This window comes from Apiospora phragmitis (genome assembly GCF_038363925.1).
Source record: "Apiospora phragmitis strain CBS 135458 chromosome Unknown utg000002l:1.0-5516284.0:1.0-5523493.0, whole genome shotgun sequence".
Lineage (NCBI taxonomy): Eukaryota > Fungi > Ascomycota > Sordariomycetes > Amphisphaeriales > Apiosporaceae > Apiospora > Apiospora phragmitis.
Window position 1 is genome coordinate 4,227,791 of NW_027117400.1, and position 26,485 is coordinate 4,254,275.

The window sequence follows — 26,485 nt, forward strand, 5'->3', positions numbered from 1 at the left end:
ATCATGGAGGATGACGCGCTGCACACACACACACTTCTCCTTCTCCCTCGCTTGGGTATTAGAAGTGGGCGAGCTTGTATGTAGTAGAGAGAAGAAAGATACCATTTGTATTCCAAACATAAGATTCAATGACCTTATCTCCTTGCCGCACTCCCTATACTTACTACTCCGTATACCTCACCCATCTTCTCTTGACCAGGGATTGCGATTGAAGCGATGATGGAGTGGCAGGCTGTAGTATGCACCGGGGATACCCACTATACCAATCCAATCAAACGTAGCACTGTGGCGGGTCTGGAGACTGCGACCAATCAACGAACAGTCGCAACAATGACGGTACCTGCCGAGACCAGCCTCTCTCGCTTCGAAACCACAGCCGCAGTCTTCAACGCCCTTTATTCATTCATTCATTCGGGGGTCAGAGGAGATTCGCAGAAGGCGAGTAACAACAAACTATCATCTCTACCTACCTACTATTCCCCCGTAATGATTGCCATGACAATCTCTCAGTCCACCATGTAAAATCAATCCCGAATGGTCTCCCTCATCTACTCTTCCTCTCCAACCTTTTCTACCATGTCCCACTCACATCGTAAACGGCCATAGAAGTAACAACAACAGAGATGAGCAAATCCAACTCGGGCGATACTCCTAAAGGGGGCGCCCAACATACGACGTTCCATTTGCCACCATCGACACCGCAACTCATTTCCAAGATCCCCAAGATACTGCCTCATGAGCGCGTCTTCCCCATTCAGATAGGCACCGAGCTGTTCAAGCTGTCTGGTGCTTCCATTTCTTCTGACGGTATGTTGTGCACAAGGACTACTATACCAGCTTCATGACTTACATGGTGCTAATTTCACACTGCCAGCTCCCTCCTATTTCTCTCAGTACTTCATCTGCCAGATAAAGCAGGCCGAAGAGAGCGGTGAAAGTCTCAATACTGCCATTCGTACACTGTACATAGACAAGGACCCTCTCACCTTCAAGGACATCGCGCTTCATCTGCAAGGCTACCATGTACAGCCCCGAGATGGACAGCATTTCGTGCGCCTATTTGCCGATGCGCAATTCTACACACTACCAAAGTTGATGTCTCAGCTCTACGAAGAATCCATCTTCATATCCATCGGACACCGGGAGTTCCAGATCCCACGCGACTTATTTGGGGGCCCAGGAAACACCCCGAACTATTTCTCACTAGGATTCGCCGTCTTCTTCCGGACACCCGAAGAGATATTTCCTGGCTTGGACCGCGAGGGGCTGATCAGGCCTCCATCCATCCTCCCCCTGCTGTGCCGAATCGCTCGGCCGACATCTTTGCGGAGCTTCTGCACCTGCTTCGAGGCTATCCCATAGAGATCCGCAGCGACGAGCACCGGCAAAGCCTTCTGCGCGACTGCCGCTACTTCAACTTCAAGGGCCTGGAGCAAAAGCTGATCCCTCATAGCATAAGCTATAACCAGGCCCGGCGGCGCAGCGAGATCGTCATCAGGCTGGAGGATGTCTGAAGTCTGGCATCTCGGTCATCACCGACCCCGTACCTTCGTACGGGGGGAGCAGCACATCTCGGGCTGGGTCAACTACGCGCGGCCCTTTGTAGACGATCGCCCCTACGAGATGATCTTGGAAGTGGGCGGCGAGAACAGCAGGGTCAATATCAGCATCATGCGCGCCGAGTTCTTTGGTCAGATGAAGATGAGATTGGCCAAGTTACTAGAGGTTATTGCCGGGAAGCTTGGACTTCCCGAGACGCAACCATTGGGTCTCTTGATGGCTACGGGCGGTGCGGGTAGCCAACCGCCGACGCCAGGCAACACGCCCCTGAGCGAGGATCTGGTCAGCGTGGTCATCGACACGGACGCGCATATCATGCTGGATGGCAAAGTCTACCAGGCGCACACGGAGAACGAAGAGACCCCGGCGCCCATCTCGGCCACAACGGCCTTCTCGACCACCTCGTCGTCGGCGGCGGCGGCAAACGGTGGCGGTGGCGGCGGCGGCGTTGGCGAGCAAGAGTCGCCCATCTCGGCGGTAGGCAGCGGTTTCTACCCGCCGTCGAGGAAGAGGCGGCGCATCGATCCCAGCACCGGCCACCCGGCGGCGGAGGAGTGGGTCGTGCGGAAGGGGCAGTGGCGGCTCCGGATCCAGAGCTCGCGGAACGGGAAGAGCGCGGCTGAGTGCGTGCTCGTGGCGGTCAGGCTGGACGCTTATAGTGCCGAGTACGGGCGGAACGCGTCACGGGGGTTCCTCTGAATGCCGGGAGATGATACGGTCCATTCATTGTTCGGAGGTTGGTTGACCTTTGATCTGGTTGATCTTTACATTTTCTCCATGTATTCTACGTTTGATAACGGAACTATCTACGTGTATATAACTTCGAAATGAATAATTATATACTTCGTCCTAGGGGTATGTAAGCCCCCCTTAGCCAGGTAGCAAAGTTAGTTATCGCTCAAGTCACAATTCAGAGTGAGGAGGTATCCCTCTTCCCGGGTATATTGCCACCTGTATTGCAGCTACTAAACGGTATTCTCATACCTGGTAGGGGTCCTCTACTTATGCCCGAAACGTAGTACTTGTGTTCAATGCTTTCAGGGCTGCGCCTGTACTACCGTGAAACCAGGTTCTGAGATACATACATGATCGTGAGGTAGTATCACACTTCCTCCGACTCCCTGTTGTTCAGAGTTGCTGTGGCGGTTACCCCTTATGATTACTGAATCCGTCTCGGATTGGCCAATAGAGTTTGTCAGTAGTAATAGCATCATTGGTCGGGTATTAAAGCTTGTAGAGGCTGCAGAGGCGTCCTTTTCCTCAAACAATTGACGAACCTCACTGTCTCATCTACTACTGTATACATACATCTTCCTTCAGCCACCACCATCCAGTCACATACGAGACCCGCGTACGACTTGCACTCCAACCGTTTGATCCCCCGCGGAAGCTTTTCTTGTTGCCCACCTGCCGGAAAGGGCATAATCACGTCTGCCTATCTATCTTCAATGCGACCCTTCACTCGTATCATATTCCACACACTTACTACATCCGTCCCAACCGCGCACAAGACCGACCGACCTACCTACGGGGTGGGACGCAAAAAAAAAAAGAAGCATGTCCGTAAGACGGGATCTAGAAGCTCTTAGCTCTGGCGAAAGAATCTTCTCTTGTTTCCCCTTCTTCTTCCACCTCGGCGATATGTGTGTGTGTGTGTGTGTGTGTGTGTGTGTGTGTGCGCGCGCGGCACGTCCCGCCAGACGAGATTATCACTGGACTGGACTGCTGGGCATTGCTGACCTCCAACCTCGCCCGTCGGTATACCAACCTCCAGGGTAAGTGAGTACCCCGCATGCGTGCCGCGTACGGCACAGCCCAAATGAGGAAGTGATCTTGAGATTGGGCGTGTGCTATCACATTCGCTTCGTCTTCATCTTGCTGCATGCACACTTTTTCTCGGGGAGAAGATGTCCACACCCTCTCGTTTCTTTTTTTTGCCCCTGCTCTTCCTCTCACTCCTACTGGGCCTTTCGTCTGGTCTTGACTTGGTGGAGGGATGCCGGGAGGCCTATGTAAGAGGTGGTGGTGGTATATTCTCTGTCTACATATTGTTTCATACAGGGCAGGTATATAATGTGCATGGATGGGAATATTAATGCCTGGGCAGTACTGAAGATCATGTGTTGGGTTGCAGGCCGAGCGAAATGACATCTGTCATTCTGTCATCTGTCACCACTTCTTCCCATCTTCCTTGGCCAGCAACCAGCCATGGCACTTTCATTATGGATGGCTCTTTCTTTCGTTTTGCTGACGGGATCGTCGGATTGCACAATGCCGAAATAGGTAGGTCGGGGATCTGATTGTTTCCCGGACCAATGGCAGTACCATACAGGCGGGACTATGGTCATGCAGGTGCAGCCGCCGCTCTAGGCCGTCATAAGTGAGGATTGCTTGGATCACCACCACCACCACCACCACCCACAAGGAGTAGGGAGTAGACCATGCGGCAAGCCGTGTGGCCGCGACCAAGACCAAGACGGTCACCGACCCGGCGCACTGGAAAGACGGCCGCCGCCTGTTTTTGGCAGACTTTGTGAAAAATTCCTATTACTATTATTATCTAGCTTGTAGTCAATCTCTCTACTTGGTATGCATGTAGGTGGTGCGGGCTGCGACCTCTCTCGAACCGGTCTGGCTCGGTCCGATATCTGCTGCGTGTGCGGCCTTCTCGGTGGACTATCTGGGCAAACTATCCGTACGTTCTACACATTTGTCTGCCTCTATACGGCGTTACTTGTTTCATGGGGTGAGCTGCAAGCTCCCGCAACACATGGTATGTTTGGGCGTGGAGAGAACCATTGCTCCGATCTCTGCGGATCAGTAAGATTGCCGGTTTCAGAGACGGCAGTGTGCAAATTGTCGATCCCGTTGCGCAAGAGGTCCTATCCCGCCAAGTGAGTGATGTATTTATATCAATGCACGGTCTATGTTGGGCCGCTGTTGCTCTCCCTGTCAAAGCGAAGAACGACTCTCTGGCTTTAGCGAAATTCATTAGCAGCTAAACCTTTTAATTATTCTGATGCCGCCGACCATCAGGCAGCTCACGTGTGTATCCACCACCAGACCCCACCTATATATAGGTCTTTATGATATTGGGGAACCCGTTACACATGATGCTCTATCCATGTCTGTGATTGACTCATGGCAGAGCCCAAGGCGGAAAGAATATCGTGCTATGTATCCGTGTAAACAGGCAGGGATGCCATGGACGGGAGATGCATGGTCTCATGCCACACAAAAGCCGTTAAGGTTTAACCTAGAAACAGATCACAGTAAACACCAAACACGGCATAGTGGAGTGGCATCTGGTGTGGAATCTCGGGAGTATTTCAATTTACCCTAGGATTGAGGGAGGAGGCAGGTGGAGTTATATGAGTTCCTCTGATAAGAATGCACATTTGATGGTGTTTACTTACTTGCACATCTAAAGCTACATAGGTAGACTCGGCAGTCGGGCTGGAGGAGGGAAGAACTTCGAGGTCTCCTAGACCTTCATATTATCTATGTATTGTCCGCTCGGGCGGGCCGGGATGCACTAGCCACGTGCGCTATCAAATGCTGTCCATTCTAGCAATCGATGACAGGATCATCTCAGTAAACTTTGATTGTGTTTGTTGTTATTATTGTTATTATTATTGTTGTGATAAATTGTGATACGGATACAGTGTTGTCATTCTGTTTCAACTGACTCTGACCAAGTATGTATGTATGTCGTTACAAAGCTTCAGCTATATGTGATGTCGCAGTCAAGGAGGTCCCATCGGTTGAATCCACGATTGCTGGGATAACACCTGTTAGCGGTGTGCGTTACCTGCTTGCATTGCAGAATACACTAATAAACCTCTAACTCTATAGTACAGCACGCACTCCTCGTCACGATCTTGGATGCTACGATGCTACGACGACTAGTAGGCATGCTCTGGTTGGTGGTTAGTAGGTAGTAGTAGTAGTAGTACTATGATGCAGCAGGGGTTGAACCGTGATTGGATGATGTTCTCCTCTCGTCCTAGGGCCCTGCTCTCGGGGAAAATAATTCGAAGGAGCACTTGTCTGCAGCTCCTGGGACTAGAACGGGTTCAACCTGCAGCTAGAAGGATTTTGGGCTGACAGATCAAGTCTACAAACATACAGTGTGTCCCTTCCCTGTTTTGCTTCTGTCTAAAGTAGAGCGTCTTCGTACGATTCTTGCATTGCGTTACAAGCAAGGTGGTTCGCGCCAAGACAAGCCACAAGTATATAGGCGATGCGAAATCGATCGTGTTCTCATCCTCATCAGTATATTCATGTAATTTGCAATTTGAGTCAGAACGTGCTGATAGGAGAGAATCTGTCTCATAATTTCTCCCTCCCATGAGCCATGGCCATGACACATGTTGAAGGACCGTCGATAAAACAAATAAGTGCACATTGCTGGTAGGTCACAATAGTGCCATGGCCGATTCACAACCCAAGATTCTTAGCTTAGCCGGATTCTCCTCCCATTTGATGAATGAGAGTTGTGCATGTGAGATGCCCCTGGAGATCTCCCGAGCTAAACGTGGGTGTTAAGGCGCTGCGGTTGGCTGGCCCGTTCCTGACTGCTGGGCTATTGACGCTATCCGAGAGCAGAGGCTGCGAAATTTGACAGACATCATTTCATTTGCCCATCTAGCGCAAGGAGGGAGGATTCGGAAGAACTGGCAAATGACGCAGCGACGCGGCGGATTGACGACATGGCGTCGCACAGCGTCTCCAGGGGCACATTGCAGACAAACGAAACCTGGGAAACTTGGAACCAACAGTAGCAGATAACCGGTTGGGAGTCGGAACCAACACCAACACCAACGTCCAACAACCCCATTACCGTCTGGAAGGATACGATGATGTAAATACGTCTGATGTCCGTATGACTGCCAACCATCCAATTTTCTCCCCACATCACTATTGGAACTATTGATAGGCTTTTTTCTCAATCTCGAATTCCGACGCGCCGGTTTGGTCTGTGTATGTCACTTGGCCATAAATAGAAATCGGTGGCTTGATCTGGAGTCTGGACATTGGATTTGGTGTGGTCGCCAAGTTGGTGGCTGACCCGATCTGTCGGCCCCCTCCTCCCAAATGCACCAAGGGAAAGACAAACACCCACAACTCTTCTCCAATCGAACCATATGATCGATAGCTAATACGCAAATTCGTGATGGAAAGGTTTTTAAGCTTTGTCAAACCGTTGTACTGAGACGAGACCATCTATGTGTCTCGTCGGCGCGGGAAACTCTCTGAGACGAGACAGATGATTACCTTTACCACCAATCATCCAAGATGCGGAAAAGCAATCCATGATCATCAATCACTTGGTGGGGTGGACTCTTGTGGAGGCAGGGCAGGGTGTCATCCGTCCTTGGTTTAATGTATGTACATACAGTATTTTTACAGTACAGCTAGGTCACAAAGTGCCCCGAGTGCTCTACCCGTCCCGTTGGGGCTTACATGAGACAGGCAGACAAACGAACATCATCCTCGGTCACTGTACATATACTGGGCACTGCGCCGCAACGAGTTAATGAAAGAAGCATGATGGGCGCAGCAGTAGCGAGGTGAGAATGAATAACTATACCAGTTGTACATAACGATTTTCATTTGGGGATGCAACCTGGATTCAAATGGACTGATGCGGGTGAGCTCGGGGCGTCTTGATGTTTCGCTCTGGCGTTAGGAGATGACCCTTGAGCCATAACGGTCATTTTACCCATCTACCCGTGCGTGTGTGTTGACAGGCAAGCAGCATCAATGATTAATGAGCCTGAGAGACCGGGAGCTACTCATCACGCTCCAGATACATGTATATTCCAAGAAAATAGAGGACAGCTCTCGATATCCGCGACAAGAGACTTGTACATTATTTCCGGAAAGCTCAAGACTATCCGACTATCCTCATATCTGAATTCCTCGACCAATTTCTTACGGCTTGAGTGTCTTGAGGGTCTTGAGGAGCGCAGGAGAGATCGCAGAGATGGTATGCATAGCATGGGAACTACAGATGTATTGAGGTGGGTATTCTGGCTTCAGGGACTTCCCTTGCAACACGCGATGCCAAAGCTACCTGTGTACTTACGCTAGGCCAGCCCCGAGACTGGAACGACATGCCAGAACACCAGATGTGCTGCAGTCTCCTCCTCTCCAGCAGTTCGAGCACCCCTCGATTGGGCCTTGGAGTACAATTGCGCATCAATCACTATGCAGCCGGTACATGATATAGTCAAAACCCCGACTCTCCTTTTGGGTACTTAACTTCAAGGAACCACACCTCCATGCTGACTCTTACCTATTCTTATAGCTAAGGTGCGTCAAGTAGTAGTCAATGCAGGTCCCCCCCCATGGGAAGAAGTAGGACGAGCCCGAGCTTCTGGCCGAGGAGGCAGGCAAGAGGAGAGAGGCTGGAACTTTCAAGGATCCGTCATCACTTGCACTTGCCCATTAGCAAGCCCCACGAAGCTACTTCCGGAAGCTTTCCCTCCCAGTCATTTTCGTTTCTTCTGAATGTGATCGAGTCGTACAATGTACTTGTGTATATGCAGATTTGCAGATTCGAACTCCTGAAGTGACGGAGTGTCCGTTCACCTCAAGTTGATGCCCCTTTGCAGTACTGACGCCTGCAAGTAAATAATCGAGTGAAAGAATAGGGTGATTGACGACTATCAATCCGACATACAGTACTAAAAGTACCTGTATGTTTGTCCCTCTTGTTAATTCTGGTCGTCGAAGTGAACTGCTGCAGCGCAACCCCAGCCCTGCTTGCTTTTGCATGTTCGCTTGCTCGGAGGAACCCCCCTGTCCAGTACACTCCCTGCTCAACTGCCCTGCTACTTACTACCAGCAAATTGCCGTCCGTGTGCGCACTCTGGTTTATCCTGGTGGCAGTCCCTCCCTGACTTCTTCTGGACCGGACTGGAATCTCAGTTCGCCTTACTTGCGATCCCATCCCGTCTCCTCCCAATTTGCAGTCTCGCCGCGCAGTGAAGCAAGCCCGCTTTAGATTTGGCTGGCGCGAAGGCTTGTATGGAGAAACGGCCACGCGACAGACTGACAAGAGAGACAACACCACACAACCTCAAGGTTACCCACCACGCACACTCTCGCGCGCTGTACAGCCTCTGGGTCGGTCGCTACACACAGACCCCAAATTTCCGCATCACGATTCGAACGAACAAAAGAAGACACCAGGGGGAAAATAACCTTTCGCTCCTGCTTCATTCTCCTATGGCGTTTTGTGCGCGCCTTTACTGAGTCGCACACACTGTCCACGACAAGCAAACAAACAAACAAGCAGCAGCGCCCGCCCTGCGCCAGATGCCAACTCAACCCTGTCTCCGAGAACGGGAATTGCCATTCATTCATTCTAAGCACCAATACTTTCTCCAATGCATCTATTCGGTGGGCCTCTGAACAAGCAGACAGCGCTCTGTCGCGCAATAAGAGAAAGAGACTGTGTTCGTCGTGCGTGTACGAGAAAAGGTGACGAACATACAAAGACATGGAGGTTGTTGGACCCCGGCTGTCGCTATCGCCGCTAGTGACGCGAGAGACGAGCGTCAAATCGCAACGACCCCCGCGCCGGAACTTGTCGAGAAGGGCGGAGAGGAACCCCAAGACCGGAATACTGCGAGATGTCAGGGACAGGCGCTCGCCGCCACGACCCATGGACAGAGTAGTGGAGAAAGGAACGAAAGCCGTGGCGCGACTGTCGCCCGTCAACAAGTCGAAACCCATACTGCCGGCTGCTGAGCAGAGGTCAGGAGGCGACGAAGCGAGACCGATGACCAAGAGGGAAGCCGACCTGGGAAAATGGGATATTGCGCCAGACGGCGGATCGGCTGGTCGCGAGGGGAGACAATTCACAGTCGCAAATGTGGGAAACAATGGGAAAATATTCTTGAGGTGAGTTCTCGAGCGCGATTCGAGTAAGCCGCATGCATGGTGGTTTGCATGGTGGTTTGCATTGTCTGTGATTAGAGGTCGCGTCTTCGGAGGCCTCCATACGCGGGGCTTGGCAGCCAACTATCACATATCGATGCATGCCATGGTGGTTTTACTTGGGATCGTCCATCTATCTTGGAATGTGCTTACAAGTATGAATATAGGCCTACTGTTCGGCCAGCAAATCAGCGCTATCCGCAGCCGACCTTTGTATTCCCCCTTTGACGCCTCCCAGCACTGCAGGCCCGGATACTCTCAATGTTACCCCAGACCTCAATAGGCAGTCGAGCAATTTTAGTAATCAGCCAACACCTCTATCGGGACCTCCATCTCCCCCGATGACACGGCATCCTCTGGGGCTGAGGAACCTGGACCACCAAACTCGCCATAGACGTGCTGTGTCGGATACGACGATACCGGATGCGAGCCTAGGTCGCGAGGACGAAGCCGGGGGCTTCAAGGTTGTCATAACGAAACCCCATGATGAACACAGGGCTAGGACCACAGAGGATCTCGACGATCCCGCAGCTTCGCCGATGCTGCAGATTTCTATTCCTTCCTGGAAACTGGGCACCCCTAGGTTTACCCTTCGGGGTACTCCCTTAATCAGGGGATCCTCATATGCACCCACGGAGGAAGGTCGGTCGAGCAGCGTCTCCAATGCCAACAAATCACATCGTGGCGATGTCAACTCTCTGTATCCCGATCCGCTAGGAAGTAGAAGACCGAGCCCAGGCCCGATCAGGATGTCGCAAATCAAAGTCCCCTCGCCGACTTTGCTGTCTCCATCCTCGCCACGCTTTCCGCAGCCTACGCGCGCAACGTATCTCTCCACACATCTGGTGATAGAGCCGGAGATGTTCGATGGATTAACGTTTAAGCCAGACTGTGATGATCGAGCTATTGTACGCTACTCATCAACGACTGGTGCTGTAACGGCGGCAACTCCTCCAAGGCTTGTATCTGAGATTACGTCGCCTTGCTTTCTCGACTACGAGCTATTGTCTGACTTCTTTCTCACCTTTCGTTCCTTCATGGAACCGGCCGATCTTTTGCGTATGCTGATCGCCAGACTGAAATGGGCGCTCGTCCGGGCTGATGAGATAGGAATGGTCGTGAGGGTGAGAACCTTTGTCGCCATTCGGCATTGGATTCTGAACTACTTTGTTGACGACTTCGTGGTTGACTACCATCTGCGCATCGTCTTTTGCAACTTGCTGAATGATTTTGTGGACGAGCTCTCACATGAAGCACCCGGCCGTAAGGTTCAGCTTAAGATTCTTGCCGAGTTGAAGAAATGCTGGCGGCGAGTCTGCGCGCAATACTGGGACGGGCCGGAGTTTGACTCGAACCTCGACGCCGACAGCCCCATTACCCCTGGAGGTATTGCGGGCCATCGAAACCCGGACTTGGATCCTAGTTTCTGGATGATGGATATGAGCATGCCCCCTCAAATATCTGCCATGGACTTTGCACACCCCGAAGCGGGGGCGGATATGGATTACTACCCTGATGCGATTCACTCTGGTCACATTGACTCCGTCTTGCATGGTGGTATCCATCCCGGAGAACGACCGTGTACTCCCCCTAATCAGCGGCCATCAACGACCTTGGAAAGGCACGCTACCTCCCCTACGAGCATTGCTAGCCTTGACGTTGTATCCTGTTCGTTTCCTACCAAGGGGTTCAAAATGCCGGATTCGTCTTCAAGTTACTCTCTGGCGGCCCATCCCGTAGAGCCCAGTTCGATATACAACACCCCGGATCCGATTGCAGCAACACCCCGTGCCCTGACTGGGAAGCGTGTGAGACCTCAGCACGGCCATAAACGCAACAACAGTTTGACCGACTCGTTGCGGGACCATGGCGCGACAACTACGGAAAAGGTGCTCTATAAGAATGCCGAGTTTCTACTTACGCTTCCGTATGCCGGCAGCCTTGTAAGAGGCAATTTGATGCCTCCGGGACAAGCATTTGTCGATATTCACCCGGTCAAGTCTGCAACGAGTCGAGAAACCACCGTGTTTGATCCGCCGCAACCGCCGCAGTCGGTCGCGGACAAGGGGGCAGCCTCAGCAATGTCAGGCGCCGGCATGCGAAAACTTCTGACTAGTGTTAGAAAAGCGTTGAGCCACAAGACTCCGGAAACATCTCCAGCCCAGGGTAGTTTTGTCAGTCTTGCCACCATTGGGCCCAGAGGAGTGACAGAAAACCGAATTCCCGGAACGGCCGTAGTACCACAGGCGCGTTTGACACGCATCGGGGGCTTCCGCCCGGCTGTCAGGGTTGACATGCTTGGAGCAGAGATTGCTGAAGACTTCAAGAAAGCTGTGCGCGAGGACAGTGCTGCTGGTAATTCGAACGAATTCCTCCCGAATGACTTCCCTACCAAGCCCTCAGCAGACGGAATCGAGTACTCAGCAGCCCATCTAGACACTTCTTTTGATCTGCAGCCTGCCTCGAGGTCACGGATATTCAGTGATACTGCCATCACTCAAGGGAGCAAATCAATCGTTATTGTTGATGGCACAGTACCAGAAGACTACCATGCCATGACGGGCGCTTTGGGCTTGCCGCATAACGAATCTGTTGACGGCTTTTCAGAACACTATATGCACTCAGGCGCAGATCCTACACCCCCGACTACGCCACCGGATAAGGCCGCGGAAGGTAATCCTAGGAGGTCTTCGACAATTCTAAACCCTCAGGCCTTGCAATTTTCATTCTCTGAAGACCCGTTGCCCCCGTTTGTGCCGGATCTCGCAACACTGGGAGCTGGGCGGCGAAGCACGATAGGTACAGACACGGAGTCTCGGGCTCATGAGCGAGGCTCTGTGGACATGGATGCAAGGACTCAATCTGCAACTTCGTCTCAATCTCCTCCACTGTCGAGCTTCCGAGGACATAAAAGACAGCAGTCCAGTCGCAGCTATCGATCCAGGGGCTCAATTGCACACCGACGGTGGGCTTCGTTTCACAACGTGTTCTCACAGTCCACGGTGAAAAGCTTTGATGCCACAACAGTCTACACAGAGGAGTTTGGCCCGCCAGAATCGGTGCCTTCGTTACCTCCTCCGCTACGAATTCTTCGTCGGCGACCTGGTGGAGATTTGCGAGGCGTACAGAACGTTGCCGACTTGGATGCGCCCATTCATAGATCTCGTTCGGTCGGCTCTTTGACGACGTATTCCGAGTCCATGAGGAGCTCGTATCTCCGCAGCCCTGCCACCGAATCGGGTGATTTCGTCGATGTTGTGAGCAGCGATTTCTTCCAGCGCCGCGCAGAAGTATTTTCATTAGGCGCTATGGCCGAGAAACCACACAAGCGCCAGGTGTCTATGTTCAGCACCCACTCGTCTAAGCCTATTATGCGCCCTTCGTTCGAAGCCGAGGCTAAAAGGCTGGCTGAGATACCGGACGACGATGGTGATTGTGGCGTGGAGTCTGCACTGGCTAAGCTCGAAGGGAAATATGAGAAGAGACCTTCCAGGCTCATCATTAAGCCTCGCAAATTCACTGCCTCCGCTGTCGGCGAGGTCAGCCCTGAGTCACCCGCCAGCGACGAATCTCAAGTTGATCACTTTACGCCTGAAAAGCGCAGGAACCGGCGCCAGCATGTGGATGTCGCGGGTGATGACGTGGTTTCGATGTTGTCCGAGGCAATGGATGAAGCGCAGGACGAAGCACGCATGACATTCGAAGTACCGCGGTCGTCCTTCCTCTCGGACGGATCAAGGGAGTCGTATAACTCGGTTCCTTTGCTCCATCGTGGCCTGACAGACGATGGACACAGCAAAACTACTACCCAGGAATGGGCCAATCATTCAATCTTACAAGATTCAGGAGACGATCTCACACCTCGAGAGGAGAAGCCGCGGGGAGGCTTCCCTGAAAACTTGTCATACGAAATGGTGGAGAAAACCAAGAGCATGGAGGAAATTAAAGAGCAGGACGATACTGTACTAGAACAATCATTCCTGAATGTCGGGGACGATGAAGACTCTGATCTGTCTTCAGAGTTGTCCTTGGAGAACAGCGAAACCGATGAATTCGGAGTGAAGCCCGCCCAGCAGAGCCCACAGTATGAGGACGTTGATAGAGCAAATGCTCATTCTGCTGCTCCATCATTGGCAACTTCGGAGGGAGGCCATCGATCTCTCCATGTCAATGATCTACATCATCAGATGTCACCTGAAGCGTCCAACGTGCCAGAGCTTCATGAACATCAGCTCTGGCCATCCACATCCAAGCAGATGCCACCGACGCCAGATACCACACCGACTACTGCTCAGCACCAGCCACACCTGGACTCGCTCGAAGATATCGTTGGCGGCAACTATCTCCAATGCGCAATCTTTCCACATTGGAGAACCGAACGCCGGGCAAGTATGCGGCGCACCTGCCATTCATCCTAGCATTTAGCTCCGACATTCTCGCTCAGCAATTCACGCTGATCGAGAAGGATGCACTCAACGAGGTTGACTGGAAGGAGCTTGTCGATATGCGCTGGAAGAATACCTATACCGATTCCCGCTCATGGGTTGATTTCCTGCGCAACAGCGATGCCCGTGGCGTTGAGGTAGTCGTCGCCCGCTTCAACATTATGGTCAAGTGGGTTGTCTCCGAGACCGTTCTTACACAAGACCTGGAGGAGCGTGCGCGTTGCCTCATCAAGTATATCCACATCGCTGCGCATTGCCGGAAGTATCGGAATTTCGCAACCATGAGCCAGATCGCCGTGGCCCTGACATCTAACGAGGTCGCGAGACTGTCAAAGACCTGGGCTCTGGTACCGGCATCCGACATCAAGACCATGCAGGACCTCGAAAGTCTTATTTCCCCTACCAAGAACTTTTACAATTTACGTGCCGAGATGGAAGGCGGAGCCACGACTGCTGAGACGGGCTGTATTCCATTCGTGGGTATTTATACGCACGACCTCCTCTTCAACTCGCAGCGACCTTCGGAAATCGCGAGCTCACCTACCACGGCGCCTCTTGTCAACTTTGAGCGCTGTCGTATCGCCGCATCCGTGGTCAAGACCCTACTTCGCCTCCTCGAGGCCAGCACGCTCTATGATTTCCAGCCCATAGAAGGCATCACGGAGCGCTGTCTCTGGATGAGCGCGCTCAACGATGACGAAATCCGGAAACATTCGCAGAGCATTGAACCGTCACTCGCTTAATCAAAAATACTACCTACTGGGTAGCCCGTCACGACTAACGGCAAACGAGACCATCATCTTATTTGCCCATGTACTTGACCAAAGTTACGCACCGCCTAGCGAATACCGTTCGCACTATTTCCTTGAATCGCCTGGCAAACTAATTTACGAATCGACGCCCCGATAGATATACACTTGTCGTCCACGCGCTGCACCATATCCGTTTTTATGGCCATTTGTACTCGTACGCGGCTCTGCTTAACTCGACCGATAAGCATCCGGATCTTAATCACACATGTACGCGTGCAGATACATTATTCACACATACCGACTTTATACAACGCATACCACTTTTCTTCGTCATCGAACGTAAGGCCACCGGGTGGCTTTACTCATGTCTTAATGCACGCCATACTGCATATTACGACTACGACCTCACAACGCTGTCTTTTTCTTATTGTTCTAACATTGCCCTTGTTTTTGTATTTAGCATGTTTATTATTTTGGGTTGCTTTCCGGGAAGTATAGACTTGGCCGTTTTCTCTCATGTACACACATCAGCAACTGTTGCTTTCGGTGGCTTACGAGCCCCTTACTGTTGTTGTCAACGAGAACAAGCAAAGCGTCGGAGTTTTTCTCGATTGGGAGGTGATACCCCTCTTACAGCATAGCATGCCCCTTGTATCTTTGCTTGTCTCGATGCCTTAACTTGACGAGAGAATGGCGAGAGAGAGGAGAGTGGGCGAGACCGAGACCGGAAGGAGAGGGTCTGGAGTTAAGCGGTTGTTGTAGAAGAAGCTTTGTTGTTGAACTTATGGAGGAGAGAGAGAAGTGGGATTGTGTGGATGACCAAGATACCCCCCACACGCGCTTTTGTTTATGTCGAGTCGAAGAGATGAGTTTGGAGTGAGTGAAATGCGATCAATGTTGGAGTAGCATGGTCGTGGAATTGGAATGTGTGTATGTATCCGATTGGGTTCTATAAGCCTCGATAACATATCATTTCAAAGTCTTATGGGCGGTGAGGAGGCTGTCTACGTAGTGTTTAGTGGATGATGACTGCAGTGCATGAGGACGCAGTAGTATTTGAGGGAAGAGCGAGGTAATAGTAGTCGGAGGAATGAAATGCGACATGGAGATTCCAAGTTTCAAAACCACGCTCTCATGGCCGTTCTGTTCCTTAGTTATACATGTTATACCTCGTGCATTATACGGAGGTGTGTCCTGAACCCCCCTTAAGTGAGAACACGCCGGGTCGATCCATGGGGCTGGCCACTCATTACGAGAGGGCAGTGACCTTCATCATGAACAACATGCGTCTTTTGGAGCAGCTGGATAAGGGGCAAATATGGAGATGCATACATAGCAAATCAACCTTGCAAAAGGTGGCACCAGCAGTGACCAAACCTACTTGGTGCGCTGGATCTGACGGGGGTTTTCCACCTCCGTGTTGCACCATAAGCCCTCATGCAAGAAGTTGCCAAGAAGGTAAACTTCCCATCAGATGCTCGAGCATTCTGCCAGCGCGCGGTGGCCCGACAAAGCGACAAAGATATCCACCTCAAGCACCCATCTGACACCTGCTCACTCCAGAACAGCTCGTATAACCAAGGACTCGAGAGCAATAGGAGTAATAGTGTCCGTGGTCAGGATCCAGTTCCAATGTCAACGTAGACAAGACGAATTCCGATAGGACTGGATTCGGAATTTACATGGTCACTACGTGTACCGACTTACATGCCAACCAAGACTACCGGTACAGCTCATGTTTCGACACACACTTTCCCTTCACATGTCACAAAGATTGATTACTGCAAATGACAGCCTCTTTTCAGAGCTAGGTGGAATAACGATTAAGTCCATTCCGCTGGCCACACAGGGCATTCCCCCGCCACAAGTCCACGATGAAGAACACTGGTCTGAGCAGTAGAAAAAGGAAAAGACCATGTTACGACTGATGGCGGGTATCTTTCCCTCATAAGTCCGACCAGTTTTTCCCTAGACTCCGAGAACATTGCCCTCAAATGTATCCACGTAAACTTTTGTTCGTTGTATGGTGTGCAGCAACTGCTCATAACAGACGAGGAAGCAGCAAATCCCATTTACCACTGAGTCTCCGGCTGGACAGCGGTAGGCTGCTCTTGGTCGCCTTCAGCAGCACCATGGTTCTACCACTGGCTGTCCTTGGCATCCGTAGCACCCCACTCACCAGCGGGAGCAGTAGCGTTGCCCCACTCATCAGGAGCACCACCACCGCCGCTCCAGTCACCACCCTGAGTACCAGCGAAGCCGGGAGCAGCAGGCTCCCAGTCACCACCGGAGGTAAGGAGACCAGTAGCGACGGCGGCGGGGCCGACATCGTCAACACCGGCAAGCTTCTCCTCCTCACCCTTCTCCTCGGCCTCAGCCTCGGGGTCACGGTCTGGTATTTAGGTCAGCAGCTATTCAAAGTGCGAAGTGCAGGAGTTTAGACATACAGAAGTACAGATCGACCATGACGTCCCAGGGAGTCTCGCGGTTGTAGATGGTACCACGGAGGCGGAGGACCTCACGGGCGAGCATCCACCAGACGGTACCAATGGCGTGGCGACCCTTGTTGTTGGTGGGGATGGCGCAGTCAACGTACTCGGTGGGAGAGTCGGTGTCGCAGAGAGCAATGACGGGGATGTTGACGTAGGAAGCCTCCTTGATGGCCTGGGCGTCAGTTCGGGGATCGGTGACGATGATCAGGCGGGGCTCCTTGAAGGATCTGGTGATGTAGTTGGTGAAAGAACCGGGGGTGAAGCGACCGGCAATGGCGACGGAGCCGGTGTGCGAGGCGAACTTCAGGACGGCACGCTGACCGTAGGGACGGGCAGAGATGACACAGATGTCGGCCGGGTTGTCGACGGCGGCGATGATGCGGGCAGCCAGAACGATCTTCTCCCAGGTCTTGCCAATGTTCAGGACGTTGACACCATCGGCACGGGTCTTCCAGAGGTAAGGCTCCATGTGCACCTGTGCGCGCAAAAATAAATCAGTACGCCGTTCTTTTTGCTTGATTTTCCTTCCATTCCTGTCGCGCGCAGCGAGTCGTGGATTTTCTCTCGGGCATGTGTTTCATACCTGCAAGTTCTTGGAACCAAGGTGGCACTGGGCCGCTAGGAGCATCTCGATGTCCTGGCTTGTGGCATTGAAGAGGGCGGGGAGGTTTGCGGGAGCCATCTTGAACAGTTGTGGTGGTGACGAGGACCTTTCTGTTCGTTGGGGCTGGAAGGATGGGGATGAGATCAAAGTGGTGGTTGAGTGAACAAGGTGCCCGCGATCGAGAAAATGCCTGGCGCTTCTTGCGAAAAAGTTCCAATTGGCAGAAACCGAACTTCAAAATCCAGGCTCGTTTGGTGGGTGCTGCCCTAATCGTACTAATTCAATTTGGGTTAAGACCGTTTCCTTATCTGTTATCCAGGATGTGTGGCTCGAGCAGCTGGAATGTGGCTCGGACTTTTAGCCGATTGAGGCTTGCGCATCTGTGGGGCAAGCGGCCGGGCTGCCCGTGGCCGATCACTCAATTCAATTTGATAGCTGCTGTTGCTGGCTGCTGGAAAAAGCTGAGGGCATCGGAGGCGCCTCAAACAAGATATCGTTGTGTGAATATTGACAAACCACAGCAGCCATGCCGCCACGAATACCGAATGTACCGCGCTTCGGCGCCTTCAACTGTATGTTTCATACCACGTTGGACGACGAGATGGTCAGGCAAAGTTCGCATCGCTAACAGTATCATCCAGTATGCCTTCGGCCCGCACCTAAACCGGCGTCGCCCTCGCTGCTCCTCTCTCCTTAACGCCAACAGCCTCGCTCACGACGAAGGAGAAGAAACGCCTTGCCAAGCAAGACCCCTACCGCTGGCAACAGATGCAGCAGCGCAAAGCCGCGCACAACGTCATCAAGGAGCGGATCGAGGCCAAGAAGTCGTCCGAGTTCGGCGACCCGGTGCGCGGCCTCACGACGTCCTTCGTCGAGTCGTTCGACTCTGCCGGGCAGGTCGCCTTCTCGCGGCCCCCGCTGGACGACGACGGCAACCCGCTCGAGCAGCCGCACCCGCTGCCCACGTCGCCGCACGTGCTCAACAACCTGGTATCGCAGCCGGAGCTGGACGAGGCGCTGCAGCACGCCCACTTCCTGACGCAGCCGGTGGCGCCCGCCAATGTCGAGGCCGTGGACCCCGTCCGCCAGCAGCAGGAGGCCGAGAAGTTCGCCGCCAACCACGCCCGGGCCGCCGAGGCCCTGCAGCGCATCGTCCACATGGACAAGGGCTCCTCCAAGGACAAGCGCCACGCCAACATCCGCCGCTGTATCGAGACCTTCGGCCGCCATAACACCGACCAGACCTTGACGCCCAAGCCCCTGGCTCGCGGCATTGAGGATGTCGAGAAGCCCGTCCGCGCGGGTGCGGATACGGGCAGCAGCGAGGTGCAGATCGCCATCCTGACTGCCAAGATCCGGGCTCTGGCCAACGAACTGGAGAAGGGCCGAGGATACAGGGACAAGGTCGGTAAGAGGGATCTGCGCCTGATGGTGCACAAGAGGGCGAAGCTGCTGAAGTACATGGCAAGGAAGGAGAGAGGAAGCGAGCGGTGGACACACATGATCGAGACTCTGGGGTTAAGTCCGGCAACGTACCAACGGGAAATCACTCTGTAAAAATGCTTTGGTCATACATTGTATCAACAAGGAGACGGACAAACTGTAATACCATTTGCTATGTACAAATACAGGGGAGTTGCATCAGCGAGGTAGCATGATTGCACCTCGAGGCCGCCAGTAGCCTTAGAGCTCTATCTGGATCATCAAAAATTCAAGCGCCCAATTTCAAAAATCAACCATGTTCTCCGGCTCGAATTCTTCTTTCGTGTTTCGGCCGAATAATGCTACAAAGCGGGACTGCAAAGAGAGGGTGGGTATGATAGTTCAGAACAGGAAAAGCACCAAAGGAACTCAAACCTCTTAGAATACACTGATGTAGTTTCCAATGCGCTCCTTCTGGTTCTGAGCTATACACTCAGCGATCCATGTGATGTTGCGAATTTCCTGTGGTATCGTTAGTCACCTCTGCATCTGGGGAGTTAGTGACTTGCGGGATTTGACAAGCATACCTGCTCTCTAAGCTTCACCCAAGCATACACAATGGCGAATGTGAACTGCCGTGTGAAGGCGTTCTTGGAGATTTGCATCTCCTTCTCGTAAAACATATCCTCCAAACTCCGGCTGTCGTGGCCACCCGAGCCACCAGCCATGTTGCCAGGGCCCGATGGGCCACCGCCGAGACCCTGCGGCATCAAAGAAGCTCTTGTAGTCCGAGACTCCATCGACGGCCAGACGAACACCCTCAAAATCATCCGCCCGGGACAGCATCAGGGTACCCTCGGGGTACAGCTTGCCGAAGCTGGGGTAAAGCTTCTTACGGTCGCCCTTGTTCAGCTCGGTGCCTAGCGAGTTGAGGGTAATGTTGATGGCTCGTCGGTCGGCCTCGAACTCCAGGATCTCGCTCATGACCTCGGCCGTCGGCGTACCAGCCATCTCGGGATGCGAGTTGACGAACTGGTAGAAGTCCTCCAGGTAGTTCTTGTACAGGGTGTTCCGCACGATCTCGATGTTGAGTTCGTCAAGATCCTGGTGCGACAGAGACCCCTTGAAGTATGGCGCAAGGGGTGTCTCGATCAACACACTGTTGTACAGCTCCTCGATGTTGGTCGCGACGCAGAGCACCGGCATCGTCTCGAACCAGCCCAGCGGATGGCAGCGCTCCAGCAGCTCTCGGGTGTCTCTCTCATGCAGTGTGCCCGTGATAAGGAGGGCTACGTTGTCGATCATGTATCCGTAGGTGACGTAGTCCATGAACTTGCCCAACGATCCAGTCGCATTCGCACGAACATAACGGAACTCTGAGACCAGCTTATCTGTCGTCTTGGCGGCGAGGGCTGATGTGGAAGGGTTGGGTGCGAGGGACCCCAGAAAGTCGCCATAGGCAGGGCCAAGTTGCAGCTTGAGATCTGGAGGTGAAATATGTCAGAGATAGGCTACGATACAGACTACAGCATCAAGTGAACGGATGCATGTACTTACCATCGATGGTTTCGCATTGTGTCAAGTTGGAGTAATTGGCGCTCGTCAATAAGCCATTGCGATATCCGCGAACAATGCCCTCGGTGTAGCTAGAGATGCACCATATCAGCCTACCATCCATCTGCATTTGATGCGCTGGTCGCAATCACTTACCCATTGTTGACGTTGAAGAAGAGGCCCTCCATTTTGGCGAAAGCTGAAGGTTGTGGTGGGATTGAAAAGAGAGACAGACAGTTGCTCGAGGTTACGTAGTTTATCATACAGCAGCACCAATACAATCAATAGTTGGACGGCTGGGATCGAACTGGTTGTCGGAGGTCTGAAAGCCAGCAAGTTCCGTCGCTGCAAGCTTGCTGGGCCTAGGCCAGGGGACTAAGACGAGACTTAAGTGGCTCCGGAGGCTTGTGACCTGACCCAGAGCCAGAGGCAACCAGGCACGACCCTACGCTGCATAAGCGGCATAAATGCTAATGTACGGAGATACAGTGGCTCACTATCAGTTGAGTGAATGCAGGAAGATAGATTGAGGCTCAGAAAGCGACGAAAACCTTCACCGCCTACCGCTCCTATCGATAGGCTTGACTGTTGAAACCCACCTCTTCTGCCACTATGGATCCACCCTGGATTCATTGGCTCAGCGAGAAATTTTAGAAAATTTCCACAGGAAGCTGCAAAGAGCTTTTCAATTGGAACTTTTGTAGAAGGAAGAAAGACGAAGTCGACCTTTTCTCCCCTCCAAACACCCAGCACCTTACTACCCGCCAAGCCACTCCGTCGACTACACGGGAGCAGGTGCATTTCGAACAAAAGTCAACGAGTGCAATTGCCTGCAAAAATGGGTCTCTTCGTGCTTGCAGAGACGCCCGCGGGGTGAGTTCCTTCTTGTATTCTGGTTCTACCTACCTTGGACCAGCTCCGTTGCTCTTCCTGCAACTTGAAGGCAGTATATACTGACAACTTCACAGCTATGGTCTCTTCAAGGCCAAGGACAAGAAGCTCCTTTCGCGGGAAGATGTCGCGACTGCGCTCGACAGCGCCGAGGCGATTAACTCCATGTAAGTATCCTCGAACCGTGACACTGGTCGTGCCCCCCTTGGACGTGTCTTATTGACTTTCTATTCAGGCTGTCCCTCAAGAAGATGATCAAGTTCGAGGATGCTGCCGAGGCTCTGGGCGAATACACTTCCCTTACAGAGGGCAAGGTCACACCGATGCTGCAAAAGCTCTTGGACGAGATCAAGGACGAGCGCAAGTCGTCACTAGCCGTTTGTGATCCCAAGCTCGGAGCCGCGATCAACGTTCTCCCCGAGCTCAACCTGACGCCGGTTTCCGACGCGTCTACGAACGACCTCTTCCGTGCCATCAAGACCTACCTGCCTGAGCTCTTCCCCGACCTGCAAGGCGATTACCTCGGAAACATGGCTCTCGCCCTGTCCCACTCCATCTCCCGCCATAAGCTCAAGTTCTCCCCTGATAAGGTCGATGTCATGATTGTCAACGCAATCTCTCTTATGGATAACTTGGATAAGGAGCTGAACAACTTTTTCATGCGTGTGAAGGAGTGGTACGGTTGGCATTTCCCGAGCTGGACCGCATTATCAACGACAATGTGGCCTACGCTCGTATTATTATGGCTATGGGTATGCGTACAAATGCTGCCAACACCGACTTGACTGAAATCCTCCCCGAGGATCTGGTTGAGCGTGTTAAGGCCGCTGCCGAAATTAGCATGGTTGGTTCCCCACACAGGCGCGTGTTGTTGCAAAGGTTTCCGTACTAACGCTGCGAATTTTAGGGTACTGAGATTGGTGAATTCGATCTCGAGAACATTCGTCTACTTGCAGAGCAGGCCTTGTCTTTCTCGGAGCAGCGCCAGCAGCTTTCCCTGTATCTGGCTTCGCGAATGAAGGCCATCGCGCCCAACCTGACTGAGTTGGTTGGCGAGCTCGTTGGTGCTCGCCTGATTGCCCATGCCGGTTCTCTCCTGAAGCTTGCCAAGAGCCCCAGTTCTACCATCCAGATCCTTGGTGCTGAGAAGGCTCTATTCCGTGCTTTGAAGACGAAGCACGACACACCCAAGTATGGTCTTATCTATCATGCCTCTTTAGTTGGCCAGGCCACCGGAAGTGAGTACAAATTCTACGATGTCCACTACTAAGTATTCATTGCTAACCTGCCCCCTACTTTAAAGAGAACAAGGGTAAAATGGCCCGTATGCTTGCCGCCAAGGCTGCTCTTGGTCTGCGCCAAGATGCTTTCTCGGATCTCAGCACCGAGGGCATCGACGGAGAAGATATCGCCATCGATGATGAAGAGAGGGCTGATCTTGGCATCAAGGCACGTGCCAAGCTCGAGAATGCTCTTCGACGCATGGAAGGCAAGCCTTTATTGGCCAAGAGCGTCCAGGTTGGCCCCAACGGAACCATCAATCCTAACAAGTTCGAGGTCAACCCCTCCAGAAGCTACAACACAGATGCCGATGCTATCACAGAGAAGACCGCCAAGGTATCTCTGATCCAAGAGGTTGAAGATACCCCGATGGGTGATGACGACGATTCCGAAGATGAGTCGGAAGACGAGGCCGAGAAGGTTAAGAAGGCTGCCAAGGAAGCGAAGAAGGCCAAGAAGGAGAAGCGCAAGTCTGGCGTATCCGAGGTCGCCCCTGATACACCGAAGTCCTCAGCTCTGTCCGAGGCTGACTACGAGCGCCTGGCCAAGGATGCTGGTATCTCTGTTAGCAAGTTCAAGCGCAAGTTTGAGCGAGGCGATGTCAAGTTGAACGCCGATGGCACACCAATGGTTCTGAGCAAGAAGGAGCTCAAGAAGCAACGTAAATCCGAGGTCATGCAGACCGACTCTGTTGACGAGGATGCCAGCAGCAAGAAGAAGCGGAAGCACGACGACGAGGAGACTCCGAAGAAGAGCAAGAAGAAGTCCAAGAAGGAGAAGGCGTAACTGCCTCGTCCTTTTTTTGTTCTTGTTGCGTGATCTGTATCATATGGAAAAAAGAGTCCTAGTCTTTCGGTCTATACGATGGAATGCCTCCGCGATTTTTTTTGTATGGTTTTCTTTGCTCGACATAAGGGTGGCGTTCTGGAATGGTTGGTCATACCATGGTTTCTTGTTGCTTGTTAGTGGGTTATGTTTATTGGTATGCATTGCCTGCAAATGGTCTATAGCTTAATGCAAAGCGAGCTGCGACGTTTCTGTTGAAAATAATTGCATATCTCTCTCAATCTGACTTTGTCCTCCGCATTCGTACGTACGCATTTGAATCTAGCTGCAGTGATAGTATCCAAGGAAGTATTTGGGTGTCTTCAACATTAAGGAATACCGAACATTCCAGAGGAGTAGATACGCATCTTGAGTGTTGCTGGTATTTCATCGAGGGGGGGGACATCTGCATGTCTTGACCTCTCACAAGCTGAAACGCCTCGAGGCACTGCAGTAACTATGGGCCAATGTCGATCGAGTACTATGAGTCGTCGGCTAACGGGATATACTGTGGCCTTCACTACCCCGAATTCATCCTTGATGTCGTGGAGAACGCCACTTGGCGCAGACCTACCCTGGTCGGATTATATCATCGAGCTTATACTAGCAAGCTTCTCCTCACTAATAAAAAGCGTGCCTCGGGATCCTTCTGACGGGAGCTTCTACTTATATAATTTATCAACCTATACCAGTGCAAATACTTGTGAGGGTTTCGAGACTTTGTGAGTTTTTGTCATGACCTTTATATCTTCGCCAACTTGATTGTAGTAATTTGCAGTAATGGCCGGACTTCGCACGCCTTCGATTGCTGTGGGCTTACTCTCGGTGTTTCTGGCGTACCTCTATGGCACTCAAGTATACCGGCAACTGGCCATTTTCGGCGTGTTCCGGACGCCTTCCAGCACCCATACCTCGGCCGAAGATGCTATAGTGGCCATCGAAGGGACCAAGCATTGCGAGGACCTGCATTGGCATGAGCCGAGCCAGCGGCTTTTCACTGCCTGCGAAGGCTCGCAGACCACACGCTTCTCATGGTGGCCGCCTCTCGCAAATCATGTTGACCCCACCGCACTTAAAGGTGCTCGGGGTTCGCTCTTCGTTGTCGATCCCAAGGTGAGAAGAAGTGGGGGGGGGGGGGTCGAGAAACTGAATGACTGAATGACTAACACACGAGTCACAGACGCAAAAGTCCAGGGAACTTCGGCTTGAGAACTTTAGCGGCCCCTTTGTAACGCACGGGATCGACGTCGCTTCCGACCTGGAGGTCCCTCCTGGGAAAGGGGTCTACATCTTCGCTGTCAACCACTTGCCCAACCCGGCCGTTTACGGGGACTATCCGTACGGGCCGGCGAAGCCCGGCACGGGGGACCTGCCCCGGGCCGCGTCGCAGATCGAGATCTTCCACCACGTCGTGGGCTCGTCTTCGGCGCGCCACCTGCGCAGCGTGAAGCACGATTTGATCAGCACGCCCAACGATATCCAAATCATCACCAGCGGCACGGAGAAGCAGAAGCCCCTCCAGTTCTTCGTCACTAACGACCATCGCTACCAGCACGGTCGTTGGCGGCAGGTCGAGGACGTCTACCCGGGGGCCCGCTGGACAGACACGGTGCACGTGAAGCTCGAGTCTCTCGAAGCCGGCAAGGATGCGGATGCTGCTACTTTGGGTGTTCACGCCTCGACGGCGCTGTCGGGCATATGGAACAACAACGGCTTGGGCTGGGCGAGAACCACGGACGAGCTGCTGCTGACCAGCGCCATGGGCGCCACGCTTTACGTGGGAAAGCCCGAGGTCTCCGGGTAGGGGCCGGAGCCTCGCCGGCCCGCATCAACATCACGGACTCGGTCGAGTTCGATTCCCTCGTGGACAACCCGAGCTTTTTCTACAACGAAGCGGACCCCGCGTCCAGCGGAGTCGTGCTTGCCGGTGTGGGCGATATCTTCAGCATCCCCGGCACCACAACGACACAGGAGACACAACAATGAAGCAGGGGGCCGACGGCGCCGTGCTGCCCAGGAACGACGCGAGGGTGTGGTTCGCGCAACCGCGGTTCGACCCGGAGCCCCAGAGGCGCGTTTGGGAGAAAACGCTGCTGTTCCAGGATGACGGCTCCCGGATCCGCACCGCGAGTACCGCGGTTTTGGTCACCGTCGGCCCCTCCTCCACATCCTCGCTTGAGGATAAAAAAGGGGGCAAGCGCCAGGCGTGGTTGTACGTGACTGGGTTTTGGTCTGAGAATATGATTGCTGTCAAGGTTGATATCCCGACACCTGCCTGAGATCCCGGGCGGTTCGGATTGGTTTAGGAGAAGCACTAGGGAGCTGGTACATATGACTGCACTTGCCCTGGGAAGCTATCCTAAGCTCTGATTATGGTCGGTAAAACAGATACAAGTCATAGCTAGCTCGATTTCCTATTCCTGTATGTATATCATACAGGAATGTATTATTATAAAAAGGCAATCGAAGGTTAGTCTACAAGCCTGTCCGTACTCGTACTTCCCACGATACCGGAACGCATGGTCTCGCCCCCGGTCAATCATCTTGCCACCACGAGCCTTTGAGTATCTCGATTAGTGTATGGCCATGTTCCTCGAGGATGTTCTATTAGGTTAAATAGTTAAGCTAGTATACCTCTGGCTTTATCTGCAGCTGTGTGAGAATTTGTTGAAATAAGTAGCGCTGCCACCTCTAAGTCGAAAGATATAG

At 52.8% G+C, this 26,485-nt stretch overlaps 7 protein-coding genes across 7 annotated transcripts; 5 read left to right on the forward strand and 2 right to left on the reverse strand.

Annotated features, from left to right (window-relative positions):
• Positions 1–623: 623 nt before the first annotated feature.
• Positions 624–2,259, forward strand: PG994_002090 (uncharacterized protein; the record flags this gene model as incomplete). Its single annotated transcript, XM_066853499.1, has 4 exons — positions 624–807; positions 875–1,215; positions 1,275–1,508; positions 1,564–2,259. The coding sequence occupies 4 exons, from the start codon at positions 624–626 to the stop codon at positions 2,257–2,259; spliced, it is 1,455 nt and encodes a 484-aa protein (XP_066721640.1).
• A 6,811-nt stretch (positions 2,260–9,070) lies between these two features.
• PG994_002091 (uncharacterized protein) lies at positions 9,071–14,698 on the forward strand (the record flags this gene model as incomplete). Its single annotated transcript, XM_066853500.1, has 3 exons — positions 9,071–9,474; positions 9,695–13,838; positions 13,883–14,698. 3 exons carry the CDS (start codon positions 9,071–9,073, stop codon positions 14,696–14,698), a joined length of 5,364 nt encoding a protein of 1,787 aa, XP_066721641.1.
• A 2,147-nt stretch (positions 14,699–16,845) lies between these two features.
• On the reverse strand, positions 16,846–17,881 carry PG994_002092 (40S ribosomal protein uS2; the record flags this gene model as incomplete). The annotated part of the gene is made up of 3 exons (XM_066853501.1): positions 16,846–17,099; positions 17,155–17,674; positions 17,783–17,881. The coding sequence occupies 3 exons, from the start codon at positions 17,879–17,881 to the stop codon at positions 16,846–16,848; spliced, it is 873 nt and encodes a 290-aa protein (XP_066721642.1).
• A 448-nt stretch (positions 17,882–18,329) lies between these two features.
• Positions 18,330–19,360, forward strand: PG994_002093 (mitochondrial 37S ribosomal protein uS15m; the record flags this gene model as incomplete). Its single annotated transcript, XM_066853502.1, has 2 exons — positions 18,330–18,417; positions 18,510–19,360. 2 exons carry the CDS (start codon positions 18,330–18,332, stop codon positions 19,358–19,360), a joined length of 939 nt encoding a protein of 312 aa, XP_066721643.1.
• A 303-nt stretch (positions 19,361–19,663) lies between these two features.
• Positions 19,664–20,967, reverse strand: PG994_002094 (uncharacterized protein; the record flags this gene model as incomplete). Its single annotated transcript, XM_066853503.1, has 5 exons — positions 19,664–19,747; positions 19,813–20,019; positions 20,042–20,709; positions 20,783–20,871; positions 20,936–20,967. 5 exons carry the CDS (start codon positions 20,965–20,967, stop codon positions 19,664–19,666), a joined length of 1,080 nt encoding a protein of 359 aa, XP_066721644.1.
• A 650-nt stretch (positions 20,968–21,617) lies between these two features.
• PG994_002095 (Nucleolar protein 58) lies at positions 21,618–23,737 on the forward strand (the record flags this gene model as incomplete). The annotated part of the gene is made up of 5 exons (XM_066853504.1): positions 21,618–21,652; positions 21,748–21,837; positions 21,906–22,422; positions 22,578–22,908; positions 22,974–23,737. 5 exons carry the CDS (start codon positions 21,618–21,620, stop codon positions 23,735–23,737), a joined length of 1,737 nt encoding a protein of 578 aa, XP_066721645.1.
• Positions 23,738–24,556: 819 nt separating this feature from the next.
• PG994_002096 (uncharacterized protein) lies at positions 24,557–26,055 on the forward strand (the record flags this gene model as incomplete). Its single annotated transcript, XM_066853505.1, has 3 exons — positions 24,557–24,889; positions 24,957–25,568; positions 25,768–26,055. The coding sequence occupies 3 exons, from the start codon at positions 24,557–24,559 to the stop codon at positions 26,053–26,055; spliced, it is 1,233 nt and encodes a 410-aa protein (XP_066721646.1).
• Positions 26,056–26,485: the final 430 nt, after the last annotated feature.